Source organism: Diabrotica undecimpunctata, chromosome 8 (assembly GCF_040954645.1).
Source record: "Diabrotica undecimpunctata isolate CICGRU chromosome 8, icDiaUnde3, whole genome shotgun sequence".
NCBI lineage: Eukaryota > Metazoa > Arthropoda > Insecta > Coleoptera > Chrysomelidae > Diabrotica > Diabrotica undecimpunctata.
The window spans coordinates 95,331,872-95,351,967 of record NC_092810.1 but is presented as its reverse complement, the minus strand read 5'-3'; the positions used below and the strand labels follow the sequence as shown (position 1 = coordinate 95,351,967).

Here is a 20,096-nt window from a genome sequence, read left to right as displayed (position 1 = left end):
TGCAAAAATAATAGTCACAGTTCTACTTATAAGGAGTGTCCAGAATTTAAAAAGCAAACTAGAATCAAGAAAGCTATGTCTAATTTGAATATATCTGCTGAAAAAATGATTGACAGTCCGGCCTATCCTAGCCTTATACAAGAAAATAAATTTCCTCCATTAATTGATTCAGCTATAGAATTTCCTGCTTTAAAAACTTTTACAGCACAACATCCTAATCGTCATACTTCTTCTAAATCGAACTTTAGGTCAACACATGATCAACCATCTTCTCCTAAACCCTGAACAAAAAAAGAAAAACTAGTAATTCTTCTCCCAATTTCCCGCCCATTAGACGAGAATATAATACTAGCTTTTGTGCAGGACCGGTCTTCCAGTTTGGAAAAGAGCCGCAAAATAATTTTTCAACACTTAAACATCAATTAATTAACATGTTAATATGTTTTTTCACCAATTTTCACAGAATCCATTATCAAATAGATGTTTAAATTTAGAAGATATAGAGTTTTAAAATAAAATTATAAACATTGTTGATAATATATTTAAAACCTAACAAAACAAAAAAAAACTCAAAGATGTCCTTTAAACAAAATCTTAAGATTATTCAGTGGAAGACTAGATCTCTTAAAGCTAACAAAAATTCTTTTTACCAAATTTTAATGGAGGAAGAGTTTGATATTGCAATAATTTCTGAAGCATGGTATAAGCCTACTGATAATATTAAGTTTAATAACTTTAACGACATTGCGGTTAATAGCGATAAAGGTTATGGGGAGTAGCAATTTCCTTTTCACATAAAATTATATACGAAGTCATTCAATTTAATTATAATTTTAATCCAAAAAATGAAGTTTGTGGAATCATTATTCTTGGTAACCACAAACTAGCTATAGTATCTCTATACAAACCCTCCGATGTTAAAGCGAAATCTCAGACTACATAAATTAATTTAGTTAAAACATGATTGCAGAATAGGAGGCGAAAAGCATGTGGGGATTACCTGCATGCTCACATGATGGCAGGGTTTTGGTGGATGCTTTAGATCATTTTTCAAACTTGATTGTTATAATTGATGGATCTGCCACAAGGATTTACCCTCCTGGCCAGGCTAAATCTGCCGTAGATCTCACAATTGCTTCATCTAACATATGTTCTACACTTGGTTGGTCTGTTAGTCAGGATATGTATGGATCAGATCATTACCCAATCAGTATTACGCTTAAGTACTCTTATCACAATTATGCAATCACGTCACCATTATATAGATTGTCTATGAATGAAGCAAATTGGACCTTACATACGGCTGAAATAGAGAAATCATTTTCCACGTTACCAAACTGCATCGATACCAATGGTATGTGCTGGCAAAATTCTAAGACCATCCTCAAATATATCATTCAAATCACCTAAATGGTGGGACGAGGAGTGCCGTGAGATATCAAATAAGAGAAAAATTGCATGCAAAAGTACAAAGAAAATATGTGTCTAGCAAACTTTGACTGACAAAAAAATAAATGCCAAATGTAAACGAACCCTTAAACAGAAATGTAGAAACAGTTGGGCCAACTTCTATCTCAATCTAAACAGACAAACTCATCCAATTGAAATATGGGATAGAATTAAGAAAATAAAAAAAAATAAAAATCTGCATGTACACGACGAAAATATCGTTGAAAATTTGTTTTATAAAATAGCTCCTTGCTATGTTTCTTCTCCAATATATCCCACTGAAGATAAATTTAAATCACATTTTTTGTCATCTCTTATTAGTATCAATGAACTAACTGCTAATATCAAGTATTCTAAGAGATCCTCCCCTGGGATTGATAGTATCAGTTATCTTATGATATATAACTTGCCTACAATAGCATTTTAATTTTTCCGTGATATTTTTAACAATATTCTAATTAAAGGTGATAACTGTGATTCTTTGAAGCAGTGTCTTGTAATACCTATCCTAAAAGCTAATGGTCCCAATGTCCTAAGACCGATATCTCTTATGTCATATATATTGAAAACATTTGAACGAATCATGAAAAATCGATTAGAATGGTGGATGGAAAGTAACAACCCCAGACGGTCAGCTTGGGTTTCGTAGAGGGAAAGGAACTATGGATTGCATTTCACACTTAGCAACCGATATCCAGTTAACTTATTCTAAAAACCAATATACAGCTGTTTTATTTGTGGACATTTCTGGTGCATATGATAACATTATTCTCGACCTTCTGCTTGATGAACTTGTTAAATTAGGAGTGCCTAGTTTATGTGCTTACGTCCTAGTCAATATATTTTCAAATAAACAACTCCATATTTGTTTAAATAATTCACTGATTGGCCCAAGGATAGTTAACAAAGGGTTACCCCAGGGCTCAGTTCTTAGTCCCTTACTATTTAACTTTTATTCATTAAACTTACATACTATGGGAATGCAGTGTAACATTTTACAATATGCTGATGACTTCTGTTTCTATGTTGAGAAAAAAAATTTTCAACAATGTATTAATGCCCTTAAAGTAAATATGTCTTATTAACGTCTTAGTACGTTAAAATTCTCCCAGCTGGAAATTCCTGTATATAATAGTTTTACATACCTAGGTGTTACCTTGAATTCAAAATTAACCTGGAACGAGCATATTAATAATTGCATTACCAAATGTGAAAAAAGCCTTAATATCCTTAAGGCCGTTAATCGATACGATTGAGGAGCAGACCCAAAAATAACCTTATTATTTTACAGAGCATATACCAGATCAATTTTGGACTATAGAAGCTTTTGTTATGGATCAGCGACAAAATCTCTTTTGATTAAATTGGATAGAATACAATACAAAGCTTTAAGGTTAGTCCTAGGAGCTCTCAAATCTACTCCCACACCAGCCTATGTAGCAGAATGTAAAGAGCCACCTTTACATTTAAGACGTCTATTTTTGGCAGAAAAATGTATTCTTAAATGCCAGTTTAATAATCAAAACAGCTTATTACAAAAAATATCTTGTCTCTCTGTTGAAAATCTAACAAACAAATGGTGGGCAAATAAAAACTCTCCAAATCTAGCTGTTGCTTTTCCCAATTTATCACAATATATATTCAATGGAGAAGGGATTCCATTCTTTGTCTCCAATTCTGACATACTATATGAATATAAACCTGCTGTAGTAATTCCTTCATCTCTTAAATTCTTTTAATTGTTCACGAAAATTTAGTAGTACAGAACAAGCTGGAAGACTGTAACCATTCTTGTAAAATTTATACCGATGGCTCAAAATCGCCTGCTGGTGTTGGCTGTGCAATTTACATAGACAATATTCAAGATTATTTTCAGTACAAAATAAAATCAGATTGCTCAATATTCACAGCTGAATTGGTAGCCATTGCCAAGACGTTGGATTGGATAATTAATAGAACATTATATTTCTAACGATATATAATTTTATCCGACTCACAGTCTGTCCTTCTCGCATTAAGACACTTCTCTAAACACATATATACCAACAGACTAATTGTAGATGCGCTTGAAAAGCTAATGATCCTACTAACTTTGTAACATTTATTTTATAATTAAAATAGCAAACAATTTTTAATACCTTTACCCCCTGTTGCTGAGATGCCCATGACCGTATTTGCAAATATATACGCGGGTGGTCTTGTTTACCATTAGAAAATTTTATTGAAACCTACCGACTTTCCGAACCACGGAGTTCTCAAAAGTACGGAAGGTCCTATTTATCAAAAACGCCGAAGTACTATACTTTATGGTAGGGTCTGGTTAATCCTTTACGGGTCCAGGCGGGTTCTTTTTGATAAATTTAGTAAACATCGTCGTAAAGCACTTAATAGTATTTTTCTGAAAGAACGTAATCCAAAAGATTTTATATCTCCTCACGTTTCTTCTTGTTACTTCCTATGTCGTTAAAACCTTTTTACCTTCCTAGAAATACAGACAGGCTGGCCTGTAATTTTTAGTAGGGGTTATCCCACCTTTTTTTGGGCATGCTTGTGAAATTTTGATAGGAAGAATATCACTTCTGGCAGGGTAGTCTTTGAGAAAAGCCGCTTGCTTCTCTTACCGTTCTCTCTGAATTTTTTTCTTTAAGTGTGTATACACTTAAATATTTGAGTTTCTTACTCTAATACCATATTAGATTAAATATGGTTATAAAGTACCATTATTTTTATTAACTTCAGTGCTTGATATTAGTAAAAGTATAATAGAGTCAATGTAGTGAAGCAGTCATTGAGATTTATTGTTAGTTATCGTAATCATATTACCTTCAAGTATCTGGACGAATAATACGGTAATCATATTACCCAATTTGGGACGAATCTGCGTCAACCATTTCCTAACCTGTAGTTAAGGTTAACTACTGATTTAGCAATTTAATTAAAAGAACATTTGATATTTTCATACGAACTTTCAATTAGCTAGTACTCTTCATTAATAATTATTACGAACATTTAATTCTCAGTAAGAACAGTTAATCATTAAACAACAGTGCGAGACAGATAATTAACTTAAAAACAAGTGAAGGTTGGTTTAATTTCTATAATACAGAATTCTTGTAACCTTTCTGTATTCTTTTAAATTTAACTTTAATTAACTTCATTTGCTATTCATTTTTTTTTTCTTATTTTTTGTACCCGTTTACTCGAGTTAAGCCCATAAACAGCAAAGAGAGAATTCTTTAACTAGCTTTAGTTCATATCATAATACTTAAGCAATGATAATACTGTTTATTTCTATTTGTATACAACCACTCATTAATTGAAGGTATATTTTTTTACTTGTTTACATACAGCCGCCTATTTAATCGTGTTATTAAATAGATTGTTTTGTTTTATCAATGAATTTTATTTCTTGACTCCTAATAAGTTTCGTGATAAAATAATAGCTCTAAATATTTGCTTATTACATTAAATTATTATTAAACCTTCGACCAGAAGAAAGATCAGGCGGATTAAGTTTCGTAGGTAAGTAGATGAATGGAGTCCACCTAATATATTTATTATTTGTTTATGTAGTGTGTTGACCAAATTTATTTATTAATTGACTGTTGATATATTTTCTTAGACTTGGTCTCAGAACCTAAATATATTTCCTTATCTCTTTTTGTTTCTAGGGTTTTTTAATTTTCCTCTTAAACCCCAATAAGTTAACTGGCGCTCTTTTCTATCTTATCTTATCTTTGGTAATTTCACCCATCTATATTTTTGTTTATTTCTTTATCTTTTCTAATATATCTAATCCTGATCTATCTTTACTTATTTCGTCCGTTGGACCCATTTCCGATTCCAAAAGCTAGTTTTAAACCCACGACTCGCTCTCCACCAACCATCTAGCTGCCGTTGTGTCACCTTCGGTGACCTTTTTAGCACCATCCAAAAAAGGTTTCCGAGGTTACAACTTCTCTAAAAAGAATTGTTAACTTTGTGTGAGTTAAAGGCCACTCTAATATTATAGGCAATGAAAAGGTAGACCATTTGGCTAAAGACGCTACTTTAGTGAGTATAGAATACAACGAGTTGCCCAAACAGGTGTTAGTTTTAGCTAGGAAGAAACATGTTAGACTTAATTGGGGAATTGAGTGGCAATCCTTTACTAACAGTAGCAAGAATACATACTGCAGTATATATCCAACTCTTCCATCTACTCCCCCAAATGACACAAACCCCATCTCTCCGAAAATTGATACTATGTACGTTAGGTACCTATTTGGCTATGCTACAGCAAACGCATACCTATATAAAATAAAACTTTCCGAAACTGATATATGTGAATGTAATGACAGTTACAGTTAACGTCTGATGACGTTAACCACTGGATGTTTCAATGTCGGTTTAATCAGGAAGCCATAAAATTTTTATTTCAAGCCATCTCCCAACAAAAAATCATACTGCCGCAGAACATTGCTTCTATTCTCTATTTAGGTAGTCAAAATACAACTATTAGATCAATGTTATGAAAATTTTTCAAACGTACCGACCGGAAAATCTAAACTGTCTTTTTCAGTGTTGTGTGAATCCGAAATGGTAGGACGTTAGTTGTTGTATTTCCCATTGTCTTTCCTTTTATGTCATTTTTCTTTAAACTTTGCCTGTACTGCTTGTGTAAAAAAAAGTCGCTATGAAGGGCACCTCAGCGTGAATCGTGTGTTCCTGTTCAATCCTTTTTGTATAGTCACCCAATAGTATTCTCAATGGGAAGGTTAGAAAATTGAGTGAATGAACGAACGGTTAGGAAATTGTCATGAATTTAAAAAAGGAAGTGAAGGAGTTAATTGTTTTTACGTATTCAATTAATTGTCTGGCTAAATAGGTCTTGAATTTAAGGCCAAAAAAAATATTTTTCCTATGGGAGCGGCTTCACAATAAATAATATAAAAATAAAAATAAAAACGTTTATTGCCTTAAAAAATATATTTACATGTCAAACTTAAAAATTTCAGCTTTCTTTCTTCGGCGTACCGCTTTTGCACCGCCAGCGTTTGTTGTTTCTTCCTCTCGGCTCCTGGATTTTCCTTGGTGGTGTCCTCGTCTGCTTCTGTAGGTACTTGTATCGGCAAACGTACCTACTTCCCTGCATGCCTGGTTTTCTAGACCCTGATCAGGTGGTCGATCAGTCTATGGGTGGATCTAAATATCCTCTGGATCCTGTTCTTCTCGAGGATATCCCTGGTCTTACGTAGTCTTCGTGTGGCCTGGTTGAAGAACCACCTGGTTCTGTTTTCGGCCACCTCCCTTAGTGGCGTGTATCCTAATCTGTTCCTAATTGTCGCATTGGTAACTCTATCCTCCCATGATGCTCCGTCGATGATTCGGTAGCATGATGTTTCAGTTGCTTCTAACTTTTTCCAGTGTGATTCAGCAATGGAGCTCCACACTGGTACTGCATACAGAATCACCGACCTAACATATGCTTGGTAGAGTTGAATTTTCTTTGCCTTCGAAAGTGGACTGGACCTAAAAATGAAAGGAAGTATTAGTTTTTTAGCTGTATTAGCTTTTACCTTTGTTTTTTGTGTATGCACCCAGAAGTTAAGTCTTCTGTCGAGGTGGACTCCTAAGTATTTGACCGTCTCTGATTCCTGAATTCTGTTGCCTCCTACTGTGATCTCGTTCCGTGGTGGTCGTTTGTCCTGGGTGAATATGATGAACTGCGTCTTTTCGGCGTTGATCTTGATTTTCCATTTTTCGGTGTAGTCCGTGATTTTTTCCAGGTGGTTCTCTATGTCATCTATGATTCTTCTTTCGTCTTTTCCGGATGCATACACTGCTGTGTCGTCTGCATATAGGGCTGTAGAAGTCCTTGGATCTGTTGGCAGGTCTGAAAGAAAAATGTTATATAATATAGGTGATAGAATGCTGCCCTGAGGCATTCCTTCCTGGATTTCTTGGATCGTCGACATCTTTTGGTCAGCTGAAACTTGGAATGTTCTACTGGATAGATACATATCGCAAATGTTGATGAGGTAGTGTGGAAGTCTAGCCTTGTCCATCTTAAAGATGGACTTCTTCCAAACCGTGTCGTATGCTTTTTCTATGTCCAGTATGGCTAATCCTGTCTTCTGTTTCCTGTTGAATTTTATCTTTGTGTCGCTGATAATCCTTGCTAGTTGGAGTTCGCAGTTTCTTCCTTTTCTGAATCCGAACTGGTCTTCTTGGATAATTCTTCGTCTTTCTGTGTGCTTCACCAGTCTCTTGTAGATGATTTTTTCCAAAATGTTTCCCATCGTTTCCAGGAGTGATATAGGCCTGTAGCTTTCTGGTCTTCTTCCATCTTTCCTTGGCTTCAGAAGAGGTATGATCTTGGCGTGTTTCCAGTTGTTCGGAAAATGTCCTTTTTCCAGGCAGTATTTGGAGATATAGTACAGCTGTACTATGATCTTCTTCGGAAGTTCCTTGAGGGTGATGTTATGGATTCCTTCTTGTCCTGGTGCTCTGCTTCCTTTCAGCTTCCTGATGATTTTCGCAACTTCGCTTGGGCTGGTATGGTCTTCCTCATCTATTTGGAACTCGTTCCTTCTTCTGATCCTGTTGTATTCTTGTTCGACTTGCCTCCTTGTTCTTGCATCTGACATATCCTGGTTTTGTCTGTGTGTGGCTGCCATCTTCCTTGATATTGCATCTACTTTTCCTTGGGTGTCGTAGTGTGTTCCCTCGTTGTCTATGATTTGTGGCATCTTTTGTTCTAGTCCTTTGGAATGCTCTTCTGGCCTTGTTTCTGTCCTTGATGATGTCCTGTAGTTCTGTTGGGATGACCAGTCCTCTGTTGTTCGTCATGGATTTTGGAATGTTGGCTTCCATGGCACGTTGAATTCTTCTTGTGATTTCTTCGATTTTTTCTTCTACTTCTTCTGTTGATTAGAACTCTCTCTTCATTTCCATTTGGTTTAGCTGTCTTCTGTAGTCAGGCCAGTTAGCATCTTTCCATCTCCATCTTTCCACTGGTTCTATCCTTGGCAAGTCGACTCTTGATGTCATCCTTCCTATTACTGGTTTGTGGTCCGAACTGAATTCGAAGTAGGCCCTGGCGTCTTCTATTATTACATCTTTGGTGATGAAAAGATCCAGTGTTGTGTTGTTGTGTCCTCTTATTGGGCTGATCCTTGTTGGTTCGTCTGGAGCGAATAACATCCTATCTCTGTCTTCACAGTATCTTAGTAGAGTTGTTCCTGGTGCTGTATCCGTCATACATCCCCATGCTGTGTGTTTGGCGTTGAAGTCTCCTGCTACGACTACGGTTGGTGCTGAGTTGAGTAAGGCATCTAATTCTTCTATGGCTAGATCTTCTGACTGCTTCCTGTAAATTGAAATGATATTAGTTATACCTACTTTAATTCCAACACTTTCGAATTGGTGTGTTTCCATCAAAACTTGGTTCCATTCTATGTTGTTTTTAACATAGATGGCTACTCCTCTGTCGTTTGGTTCGTCTCTTCTTCCGAATCCATCGTAGTTTGTAATCCTTGGTAGTTGGGAGTCCGTCATGTATCGTGTTTCGGACAGGCATATGACATCTGGATTATGCCTTATGACTGCCTCTCGAAGTTCGCTGATCCTTAGCCGTAGTGATGCTATGTTAAACTGGAGTATCTTCAGATGTTTAAGGTTCATTGTAGATGTCTTCATATTTCATGAAAATCATTGCTTTTTCTGCAAATGATTTTGCCTGGAGTAGTTCTTTCTTCATATCTTGAAGTATTGCCATCATCTTCTCGACGTTAACTATCTGGTTAATTTCCGCCCAGGTACTCTTGATTCCATCTGTCCTTGTGGATGTTTGTTGTCCTCCTTTACTAGCTTGAGCGTAGGATACTCCGCTGGTAGTTGTCCTGAATGTGGATGGGTGTGGTGGTGGTGGTGCCATCTTCTGCTGTGGTTGGTTCCTCGCTCTTCTTGCTGCTTGTTTGTCCAGATATTCGATGTGTTTGCTGCACATCGGGTAGTTTGACGTATGGGCCTCCAGGCAGTTGCAGCATTTTACTTTTGATCTGCCCTTTTGGAAGTGGACAGTGTCTCGTCTGATGGTTATTGGCACACTTCATACACCTGGGTTGTTTGAAGCAGTTCCTCGCTGAATGGCCGAACTCCTGGCAGTTGAAGCACTGCGTAGCTCTTGATGGTTTGGAATATGCATCCCATCTTACGCGGATATTTTGAACTCCGTTTATCTTCTTAATCTCTTTCAGATCCTGCTGCTTATCCACCTGGAGAAGATAAGAGCTGCTCTGTGCTCCTGGCTTCCTTGTCCTCAGTTCTGTTACTTTTCCTACTATCCCTTGTTCTCTCAAGTCTGCTTCTACCTCGTCGAGGTCCATCCCTGGAGCCGCCTTCATTACTATCTTCTTTGTTACATCTGACTTTTTGGTGAAAGTATGGCTTCACAACCTGAACTCTAATACTTTTAAAGCCATTTAGACTTATTCTTTTTTGTACGGCATTTTGTTTTTGTTAGTAATTGATGCCAATATTAAAAAAATATAAATGCCGTACAGACATTTTTGACCGCAATATCCCACTTATGAAAGGTAAATTACTTTTCCTCTTAATAAGCACTTGTACCACCGTAAAAAATGTACGGCATGTCCAGAAATATTATTATTCTATGCAACTAAATTTAAATCAGTGAGTTTGATATTAGCTCAACAAGATTTCTCACCCCTGTACACCAGCATATATGTACGGCACTGCAAAAAAAGTAATCCTTAATAAGGATCCGAAACTATGTGCATGAATGCCGTACTGTATTAAGTTGCTGAGAACGGGGTCAAAATTTTCCGAAAATCAAAGATTGTCCCTGCTACTGGCACCAATATTTTTGTATGGCATTGGGTCGCAGGTCATTATTTTTGTATTACCTACCTAAGTTATAAATGTCGTTCAAATATATTTAGATAAAATGCCCCTCTTGAGTGGTAAATTTACCTTACCAGTGTAGTCACCTCTCGATAAAAATTGACGGCATAATTTCTAAAGTTGTTATTACATATTGTAGTATTGTTATAAGTGATTCATGCTGGATCAAATGACCCCTTAAAAATGTCCCATGGGTTTGTAGTTTAGTAGTGTGATACAGAATCAATTACAGAAAATATAAATGGTAGTATAAATTAACTTCTATTTTCAACAGTTACCACAGAGATAACACAGCACATCTTAAACCACACAAAACCCAAAAATTTCTTTATAAAATGTTTGACCTTCTATAACGACCGCTCTAACTAGTTACCGGCTCTATTTCGTGACCATTTTCGTCATTCCCTAATGTATTTTTCTTCAAAAATTTCAATATATTAAAACGTCTTCCTAAAGTCCACTCCTGTTAACAATAGTGGCCAAAAGTAGATACAAGAATTAAATTCATATTCGTGTTCAGACAGTTGTTGTCTATCGAGAATAGTAGGAAGAAAAATATTTTCCTATTTTTCCGACCAAGCATTTCAGGCAGTGACCGTTATTTTAGGTGCGACTAAATCTATGTCAACTCTGGCTGGTATCTTTGTTAGGATACAGATGTAGTCCTCGTTTCGGGTAAGATTCAGTATGTTTTCTTTCACTTAAAGATTTCACTTTTCTAAAAGTGAAATCTTTTAACATCGACCTCATGTCGCTTTAAATGTAATTTTTATCTAAAGGTTATTACACCTTTTCAAGTGTCTAGTTTCAATTGCTAACTATGTGTTTACTGATGATGCTCTGATAAGACCGAAAACGTTCTGAAATTTTAATTCGTTTGGAAAATTTTTAACTTTTTATAAAAATAATTTTTAAATATCTGTACGTTTTTCAAAATATCTTTTAAACATCGTTTCACTGTAAGTTTGTTTAAACTATAGTACACAGCGAACCACTGGGATTTTTCCCTTTTAATTTATCCTTCAAATGAGTAAGACTAATAACTGAAGAAAAACTATACCTTCAATGGATTTTATTTATTCATTAAAAATCTTAATTTGCTTTTTTCAGTTGGCCACCGATGGTACCTATACAGCCCCAATAGTTGGAACTGCTAAACTTCATGCAAAAATTCAAACTGAACCTGTTTATTTATATAGTATGAGTCTGGATGCTGGACTAAATTTCGTGAAACGTTCCAACGGTTTCACTAATATACCAGGTAACAAAAAATACATTGTTTTGTCTGTCTGTTATGGTACATAATAGAATGAATGAAACAACTCAAAATAAAATATTTCGTGGTATAATCGTTTTCATCGTTCTTGGCGTGTGCGTGTAAAAACACTTGCAATAAGTTGTTTCGTCTTTCCTTGTCTAAGCTCGATTCGTTTACCTCCTCCAGTGGTGGAGCAAAATGTAGCATGTCAAACGAAATAATAGTTATAAAAGAAAATTATAAATTACTTTTCATTAAATTTCTAATAACGGAATATACGTATAAATTGCGAAGAAGTATTTTTCTAGCTTGCAGTACAATAGGACATGATATAACGAAAAGTACATTTTAAAAGGATTTTGAAATATACCCAAAAAAGTGTTAATTATTTAACCCACTTTAATTAAAAAATGATACAGATTTTTTAAGTTTTAAGCACTGTAGCGAATTCTGAACTGTTACAACGTACTGACCTTGATTAATTAGCTAATCAGTCAGCGTCTTCACTGGAACTGTCTTCATCATTGGAATCTTCCGCCAAATCGATGATAATCCTACTTTCATTTTCATCATATGTGACCATTTTTGCCCAGTCGTCCTGAATTAATTTTTCAGTATGGTTAACACAACTCGCCCGCACTGCAGGTGTTGCCTCAGCTAATGCATCGCCCCAAACTTTTTTCACTGTTTCATCTCCACGTCCATGTTCTCCAATATGACGATCATAGTATTGTTTAGAAATGCCCCATACCAACTCAATCGGATTATATTGACAGTGATATGAAGGCAATCTCAAAACCTGATGACCATGTTCTTGGAGTAGCTCGTCTATAACGTACCTGGTATTTTGCGGTTTATTCTGGCGACTCAATAGCTCTGTCTTGCCCGAATCGTCGTTAAAAATTATTTTTTTCGCTCGTATCCATTCTTGTTAGTCCGATTTTTCCAACTGGCATTCGGTAACTTTTCTATTAAAGAGCTATGGTATGAGGCATTATCCATAATAATTAGAGATGGTTCCTCCAACATTGGTATCAGCTTTTCGGAGACCCACTTTTTAAAAGACTCTTTATCCATAGAATCATGATAGTCTGCACTCTTCGATTTCGTAGAAAACAGTAATCCAGCATCTTTAACAAATCCTTGTCTACTTCCGGCATGTAAAACAACAAAGCGTTTACCTGTATTTCCGTGTCCTTTTCTGATGCTTTATACAGTCATCTTGCCAAGTACGTTTATATGCCCCTTTTAGGAATATCCATGTTTCATCTAAAAAAACGAACTGAAGTGGGCTTGGACTTAAAAAATTTCTCATATAATGCCTCAAAAAATACAGTCGTTTGGAGACAATACATGATTTCTCACATAGCACTCGTCTACTATTTTCTAGTTTGTATGAAAACCCACAATTTTTCATAAGACGCCACAAACTTGTATCAGAACCGTCATAGAGATGCTTGTTTCTTAATTGTGTATTTAGAACTTTAATTGTAACGTGCTCTCCTTTTACTTTTATGCCATACAGTACATTTCTAATATATCCTTTTATAGTATCGCTGACATCATTAGTCTTTTTTTTGTACATTTCGTGACTCTCCTGGTGTAGTAAGTGCTGCCCCTGTCTTGTATTCACTCTTTATTCTTGTCACTGTGCAAAGACTGATTTTCAAAGCGTCCGCTACTCGTTCATGTACCGATGATAACGAAACCAAAGGTCCGTTGTTTTCTTTTTCTTTTTTAAAATACTCCAATAAATGAACTACACATTGTCGCATTTCTCCTATTATCGTTTTTCCCGGCATTTTTTTTTATTAAATAGAACAATTAGTTATTCACAACAAAAAATTATAAGTAAAACTGTTAGGAACAAATTCCAACAATGACTGACTAAAATCGACTAAAACAACATAAAATATCAATGTTAATTGCTACAATTATAAACCTATTAGCCAGCTCATTCAAGAACAATGCCACAAGTCATTATTACAATGGGTATCGGAAGAGAGAGAGTTAATTTATAATAAACTGGAATTTTTAAGGTGTCGAGAGTATTATTTTATGTAATGGAATTCCACACAGTAAGAGCTCAAACTATTAATTAATTAAAAACTGTTTACTTATAAAAACTATTTCATCAGCTACTTCAAATCTGCACAGATCAGGGTAACATGTTAAAAAAAAACACGTCACTGCCAGCTATCTGTATTCGTAAAGAGGCCGAACTTATCACCGACACCGTATCGGCCAAACGCATCGGTGTTATTGCTACAATACTGGGAGACGTGAGTGGTCTCTTCATTCCCTTCTCATCGCACTTTACCATGACGAACGTGACTCGCACAATTGAATTACGCATCTGTGTATCAGAGAGAGACGAATATTAAAAATTCCGTAGTAGCTTATTTCAGGCACACGCCACGAACTATGAAAACGAGTATATATGCAATTTGCTAATTGCATAGACCACGTGGTGTTGCGTGGTGGTTTTGGGAAAGGTTCTGAATTTATAGTGCAGAAAAAAATCTGTTAGACAAGACATATTTTTAAACAAGTTAAAGTTTGATATGCCTTATTAATATAGAAAAATAAATTAAGTTGCTAAAATAGATAATATGGTTAGAGCTACAAAAGTTACAAACACAAAAAAAGTGACAGGTACTTTACAGGACAGGTAATTTCAGACAGGACAAGAAGTATTGAGAGGTTTATCACTGTTGAATGCGCCTGGGCTCGCTTCTGGTCAGTAGCCTCCTGGAGTATATATGTATCTTGTTACATGTTCATTAACTCCTTCCAAAGTTTGACGGAAATGCTCTAAATTAAAAAGTCGCTGATCCATGTTCCATACACATGTTCAATTCGGGATAAATCTGGAGATCTCGGTGAGCCAGGATAAAATATTGACTCCAGTTTGTTTAAAGAAGTCCATGTTGCTAACACACTAAACATTGCTACAAGTTATTATTACCACTTATATTCTAATGACTCGACTCTAAAAAATTTATAATATCTACAAAGAAATCTTCAAATTTATGGGGAACGTACTTTACAGCATTCTTAAGGTCCTCAATTTTTTCTTTTTGTAGAGGTAGCATTCGAGAAGGATAAGCTTGTGCTTTAGGAAACTGAATACTTTGTGGGTCAACTTTACTGACATTAAAGTTACTATAGTAGTAAGCAGCATTATTAACAGCATTATATATAATATTACCATTGTTTTCACAAGAATATTCAAAGTAATGATACTTTGACGTATTGAAATATTCTCGCTCTCTCCATGAGAGAGCAGCACTCTCAGTTGAACAGACTTTTCTTGTATACGTGAGGCCACCAATTATCAAAATAATTATACTTTCTGTATCTACGAATTTGACAGTATTTTGGAATTTGCTGTTAGCAGAGCAAATCAATTCACACAGCTGATATATCGTATATATTCGTCTGCAATGTCTAAAACGGCATTTTATGATGCTAAATTTCCTATCACAAGGCAAGAATGAATGCCCTCTAATACTAAAGAAATGTTTAATCTTTTCGAACCGGCCGTTGATAACAAGGGTTAAGAGTATTCGAATCAAAGTATGATTTTTAGTCTGACCCGGACAATTGTCAAAAAATAAATGAAGTTCAGTTACTGAATTTGGAACATTTTCTTCAATGTAGTCTACAAGAAAAAGAGCTATATCATTTGCTCTTTTTTTTTGCTTGGCCTTTGTAAAATAAGTAAATCTGAGTATTATTAATTCTTAAATGGAACTTTTGGTAAATCGACATTTTTCATAAAGTTAAAAACCAAACCCAAAATGTTAGCATTTTGTTTTAATAATTCTTTAAAATTTGCAATTAATGCTCGATGCTGTTTAATTTCTGTTAAGTCAATTATTCTCCGCAACTGAATGTCTTGTTCATTTTTAGTAGTTATAATATACAATAGACTAAAAATCTTGCCTTTTTCAATATCGTCAAATTGTGTATAGCATTTTTTGGATGCCAACAACAAAAGAAGAAAATACTTAGTTTGTTTTAAGGGACTAGAGAGTAGCTTTGCTATAGTTTAGAGGTTAGTCACCATTCTAAAATTGTACAAACAATATGTGTGAAAAAACAAAGAGGTGTGACAACTTTGACAACATTAAATATTACATTGTGAATAATTTTACCTGCATGGTGATCTCGTCCTTCGAAGAATGTAGATATGCTATCTATCTAAAATAAATATCTAAAACTATTTAAATATACCTATCTAAAACTATAAATATCGAAAACTTATCAAACAGTTAAACAAATTTCTCAACCAAACATGTTTTTTTTAAACCCAGAAAATCTAAATAAAAACTTCGTCAATGTCAGTAAAAATATAACATCAACTATTTTGGCACAACATGATCCTATTTCTTATCATCCAATTCAAAAAATGTCTCAAATTTCCAGAGTGCCTAAAGACAGCCATTATTATCTCTCTTTATAAGGGTGGTGGAAAATCAAATGTTTGCAACTATAGACCTATTGTCTTACTACCGGTCCTATCCAAAATTATTAAGAGACTTATAAAAGCCCGACTTTTGTCCTTTCTCTTCAGCTTAGTCCATATATTTCTCGTTGAAAACAACATATTATCACAAAGTGAGTTCGGCTTTTTATCTAATAAATGTCCCAGTGATGCTATGCTTTCTGTACTACATAAGGTCTATCAAGCAATAAACAATAATCTTTACACTAACACTGTTTTTTGTGACTCTGCCCAAAGCTTTTGATTGTATAAATCACGACATTGTTATAAAAAAAAAACTAAATTTCTGCGGAATTCGAGGTATTTCTTTGAATTGGTTCCAATCTTACTTGGGGAATAGAAAACCACTAATTAGAGCAAATAATACTGACTAGTCACAAAAGCATTATATGTGGAGTACCACAAGGCTCAGTAATGGGTCCTATAATCTTCCTTATCTTAACCTCGTAAAGACGGGTCGGCACCACTCAATCTTAATGGAATAACATTTCGTTGATTCCAGTTGTTACAGTTATTCTGCTAATACTGGTTGTCAGAGCCTCATTTGTGATGGGTTCACTAACACAGCGTAAAGATGAGGTTGATATTTGAGTAGGCGAGGCTATTTGAGACGCATCACTATCTACGAGCAATCGTTTTTCTGCTCTTTTTCTGACCTTGTTAACAATGACGTCCTCTTTGATGTTTCCCATTTCTTTTTTAACTTCTTTTTTTTCTGATCGGGTAAGAAAGTTTGTGTTTTAAGAAACTATTTTCAATAAAGTCATAATATATCTTGACCGCTATAATAGTATGGTATCTTTGAGTTGTCAGGGGCTTGTCAGCGTTTACTTATATCTTCCCACATTTGGGAATTTTTATTAATATATTTACTCACTAACCAATACGGGTTGACTATTGGCAATAAATATTATTTCGCCTGATTTTTATCTCTTACTGATTATTAGAAACTTATATTACCCTCTTATTTTCAGGTGCTTGCCATGCTGATGATCTAGGATATTTGTTCCAAATGCCACTTGAGACCCTAAACATATATAGAGGAGAAACGGAACTTAAAGCAATTGGAAGATTTGTTAAATTATGGACTAATTTTGCCAAATTCGGCAACCCAACTCCTCAAGGAAACGATTTAAATATAACCTGGAATCCACTTAACCAAGAAGAAGTAAATTACTTAGATATTGGAGAAGAACTAACGATGAAAAGCAATCCCGAGCCGGAAAGGTTAAAATTATGGAAGGAAATATTTCAGCTTAGTCCATATACTGAATATTACCTACAATAAAGTAGATATAAGTTAAAATGTTGGATATATGTATTAGGAAATCTTACAAACACTTACTGAAATTATTTGAAGATAAAATGTATACTTATTTCTTTATAGTCCATTTGAAAATTAGTTTAAATAGTGTGACATAAAAACGAGCTAGTATTATTGAATTATTTGTGAATATGTACATATGGTAGTATAAATTACTATAAAAAACACTAATAAGATTAAAATATGTATCTAAGAATTAAAGAAAATATGATCGTATAATAGAGCAGACGAATTTTGATTAACTAAAATATATTACATTCAAACAGAACAAATTAGGATGGCGATCTTCCTACCATTTGGAGTGTACTAAGTCATGTAATTACTTCCAAATCGAAGGACCACCCACTGTCGTGGAAAATAAGAACACAAGAAGTTTAAACAATACGTAATTTAATTATTGAATGTTACTACAACTAAGTTAATAAATAGCCACAGTAACACTAGTCCGCGACACACTACACGAGCACTGATACAGATTAAAATGTTACTAATAATTATCACTTCAACTAAGGATGTTTTCTTCAATATTAATATATTTGATTAAGAGTGAGTGTTAAGCTTTTAACTATAAGCTATGTAACAATAACTAGATATACTCAGTACGCGAGAGTCTAAAACTCTTAAATCAGAAATGCTTCGAATTTGATCGAATACGCAACTAACACTAACTAATATGCGAGAGTTAAACCTCTAACCAAGAAGCGACCAGCTAAGCTGGGATAAAATTTTATACTGAATACTTAAAATTCTGATTACAATGCCTGACTATTTCCAAGGGGTTTGCGGCGGATAACTTCGATATTTCTAAACAGAGATAGGTAAAACCCACCTTGTGAAATCTTTCTAACAGGAAAATTTTGGGAATTGGTAGGAAAAATTTAATTTGTGGGTAAAAATATCTTTTCAATACATTATCGGCTTTCATGAGAATCTGGTAGAGAATTTACCACGGTAGATTTTAAGACGAGTAAGTTAATTGCTATCAGTGGCATAGCAACACTTGGATACATTTCTTACAGAAATTTATGCATACTGAGAGGGTGCGGCTAGGTGAAGTATAGATTCAGCTAGAAATATCCTACACTTACTTCTTAAGTACCAGTATACTGCTACAGAAGGCTATTGGCTTCAGGCAATGGAAGAAGAATCAGCTTAGTGATAGGGCGAATATATTCTCCATCAGCATTATGGACACAGACAATTCTAACTTTTCCATCTTTGCTGCTAATTGATTCTATCACTCCTGCTGGGGGCCACCGTAATAGAGGTGTATTTTCACTTGTGATTAGAACTAGATTATTTACTTTCATATCTGTGGTGGGAAGGAGCCATTTTGGGCGATGTTGTAGGTTATTTAAATAGTCAACAGACCAACGTTTCCAAAGGAATGCTGTATTTTCGAAATTTGTTTCCAGATAGAAAGTCTGTTACGGCGTATTTGTAACATCACAGAAAGTGCGGTTAAGGGAGTACCGATTAAGAAATGCCAAGGAGTTCATGGTTATAAATCATTACAATCATTAGATAATACATTAAGCGGTCTAGAATTTAAAATAGCTTTTATTTGGGTTAAAGCGGTATATAACTCCTCGAAAGTCAATACCGAATTACTCATTAAACGAACTAAATGAGACTTGGTACTTTTTACTGCTGACTCCCAGAGTCCACCCCAATAAGGTGATCGGGGAGAAATAAACTTCCACTGAATCTCGGTTTGAGCTAAATAAGCTTTAATTTTGGTAAATTCAGAATTTTATTTGAAAAAATTACTTAATTCTTTAAGTTAATTATTGGTACCAACAAAGTTAGTCCCGTTGTCACTATATATAGTGTGCTCAATGGGAAACGAATTGTTTGAACGTTGCTAAAAAAGTGTTAGAAGATAACTCACTAACCAACTCTAAATGAATGGCTTTTGTAGTCATGCAAACGAAAATTGCAAAATAACATTTAAGCGTTTGAGCCTTTCGTAATCTCGAAGCCCTAATAAACAGAGGACCTGCAAAATCTGCACCAAAAGCGCGTGAGATTCTAACTCTATCCAATGGGAGTGGAGACATTAGTTGTGATGCAGTTTGTGCATTGAATCTATAACACGTAATGCATTTTTTGATAATGCGTTTAACATACCTGACCTCACTTAAAGGTGAGTATCGTAGGCACAAATTGCCTAATAAAATTTTGAGGACCAATATGTCCTAGTCTACAATGTTGCTTTTTAATAAGCAAAGAAACAACACTATCATTTGCCGGCAAAAATATAGGAAATTTAATATTAAAGTCCATATCTGCATTTTGCAAGCGCCCTCCAATACGTACAGTTCCAGAGGAGTCTAATAAAGGATTAAGAGGGAGCAATTTTTTGTCTACGATGAGTTCTTTTTCTAATGAGCGGGCTATATCGGTTGCTGAATAGCTTTAATGATGAAGTCATGAGCGTTCGAAATTTCTTTACGTGTCAAAGCACCCTTAATTTTTTCATTACTATGTTTCATATTATATACAAACCTAAATACATAAGCTACTGCGTTTTGTAATTTTGAAAATCTTTTAAATATAGTAGTAATTATTTATTGAATGATTAGCAACTAATAGAGCTATTTTCTTTACTTTCGGTAAATTCTCAATTTGCTGTTTGGGATTTAGCA

General features: G+C 34.8%; 1 protein-coding gene across 1 annotated transcript in view; it reads left to right on the top strand.

Annotated features, from left to right (window-relative positions):
* LOC140449008 (uncharacterized) overlaps positions 1–17,728 on the top strand; it is a 158,152-nt gene extending 140,424 nt beyond the window's left edge. The window contains exons 14-15 of the mRNA XM_072542148.1: positions 11,467–11,617; positions 17,099–17,728. Of these exons, the coding sequence (XP_072398249.1) occupies positions 11,467–11,617; positions 17,099–17,412 (465 nt within the window). The 3' untranslated portion in view covers positions 17,413–17,728. The remainder of the gene's footprint in view (positions 1–11,466; positions 11,618–17,098) is intronic.
* Positions 17,729–20,096: the final 2,368 nt, after the last annotated feature.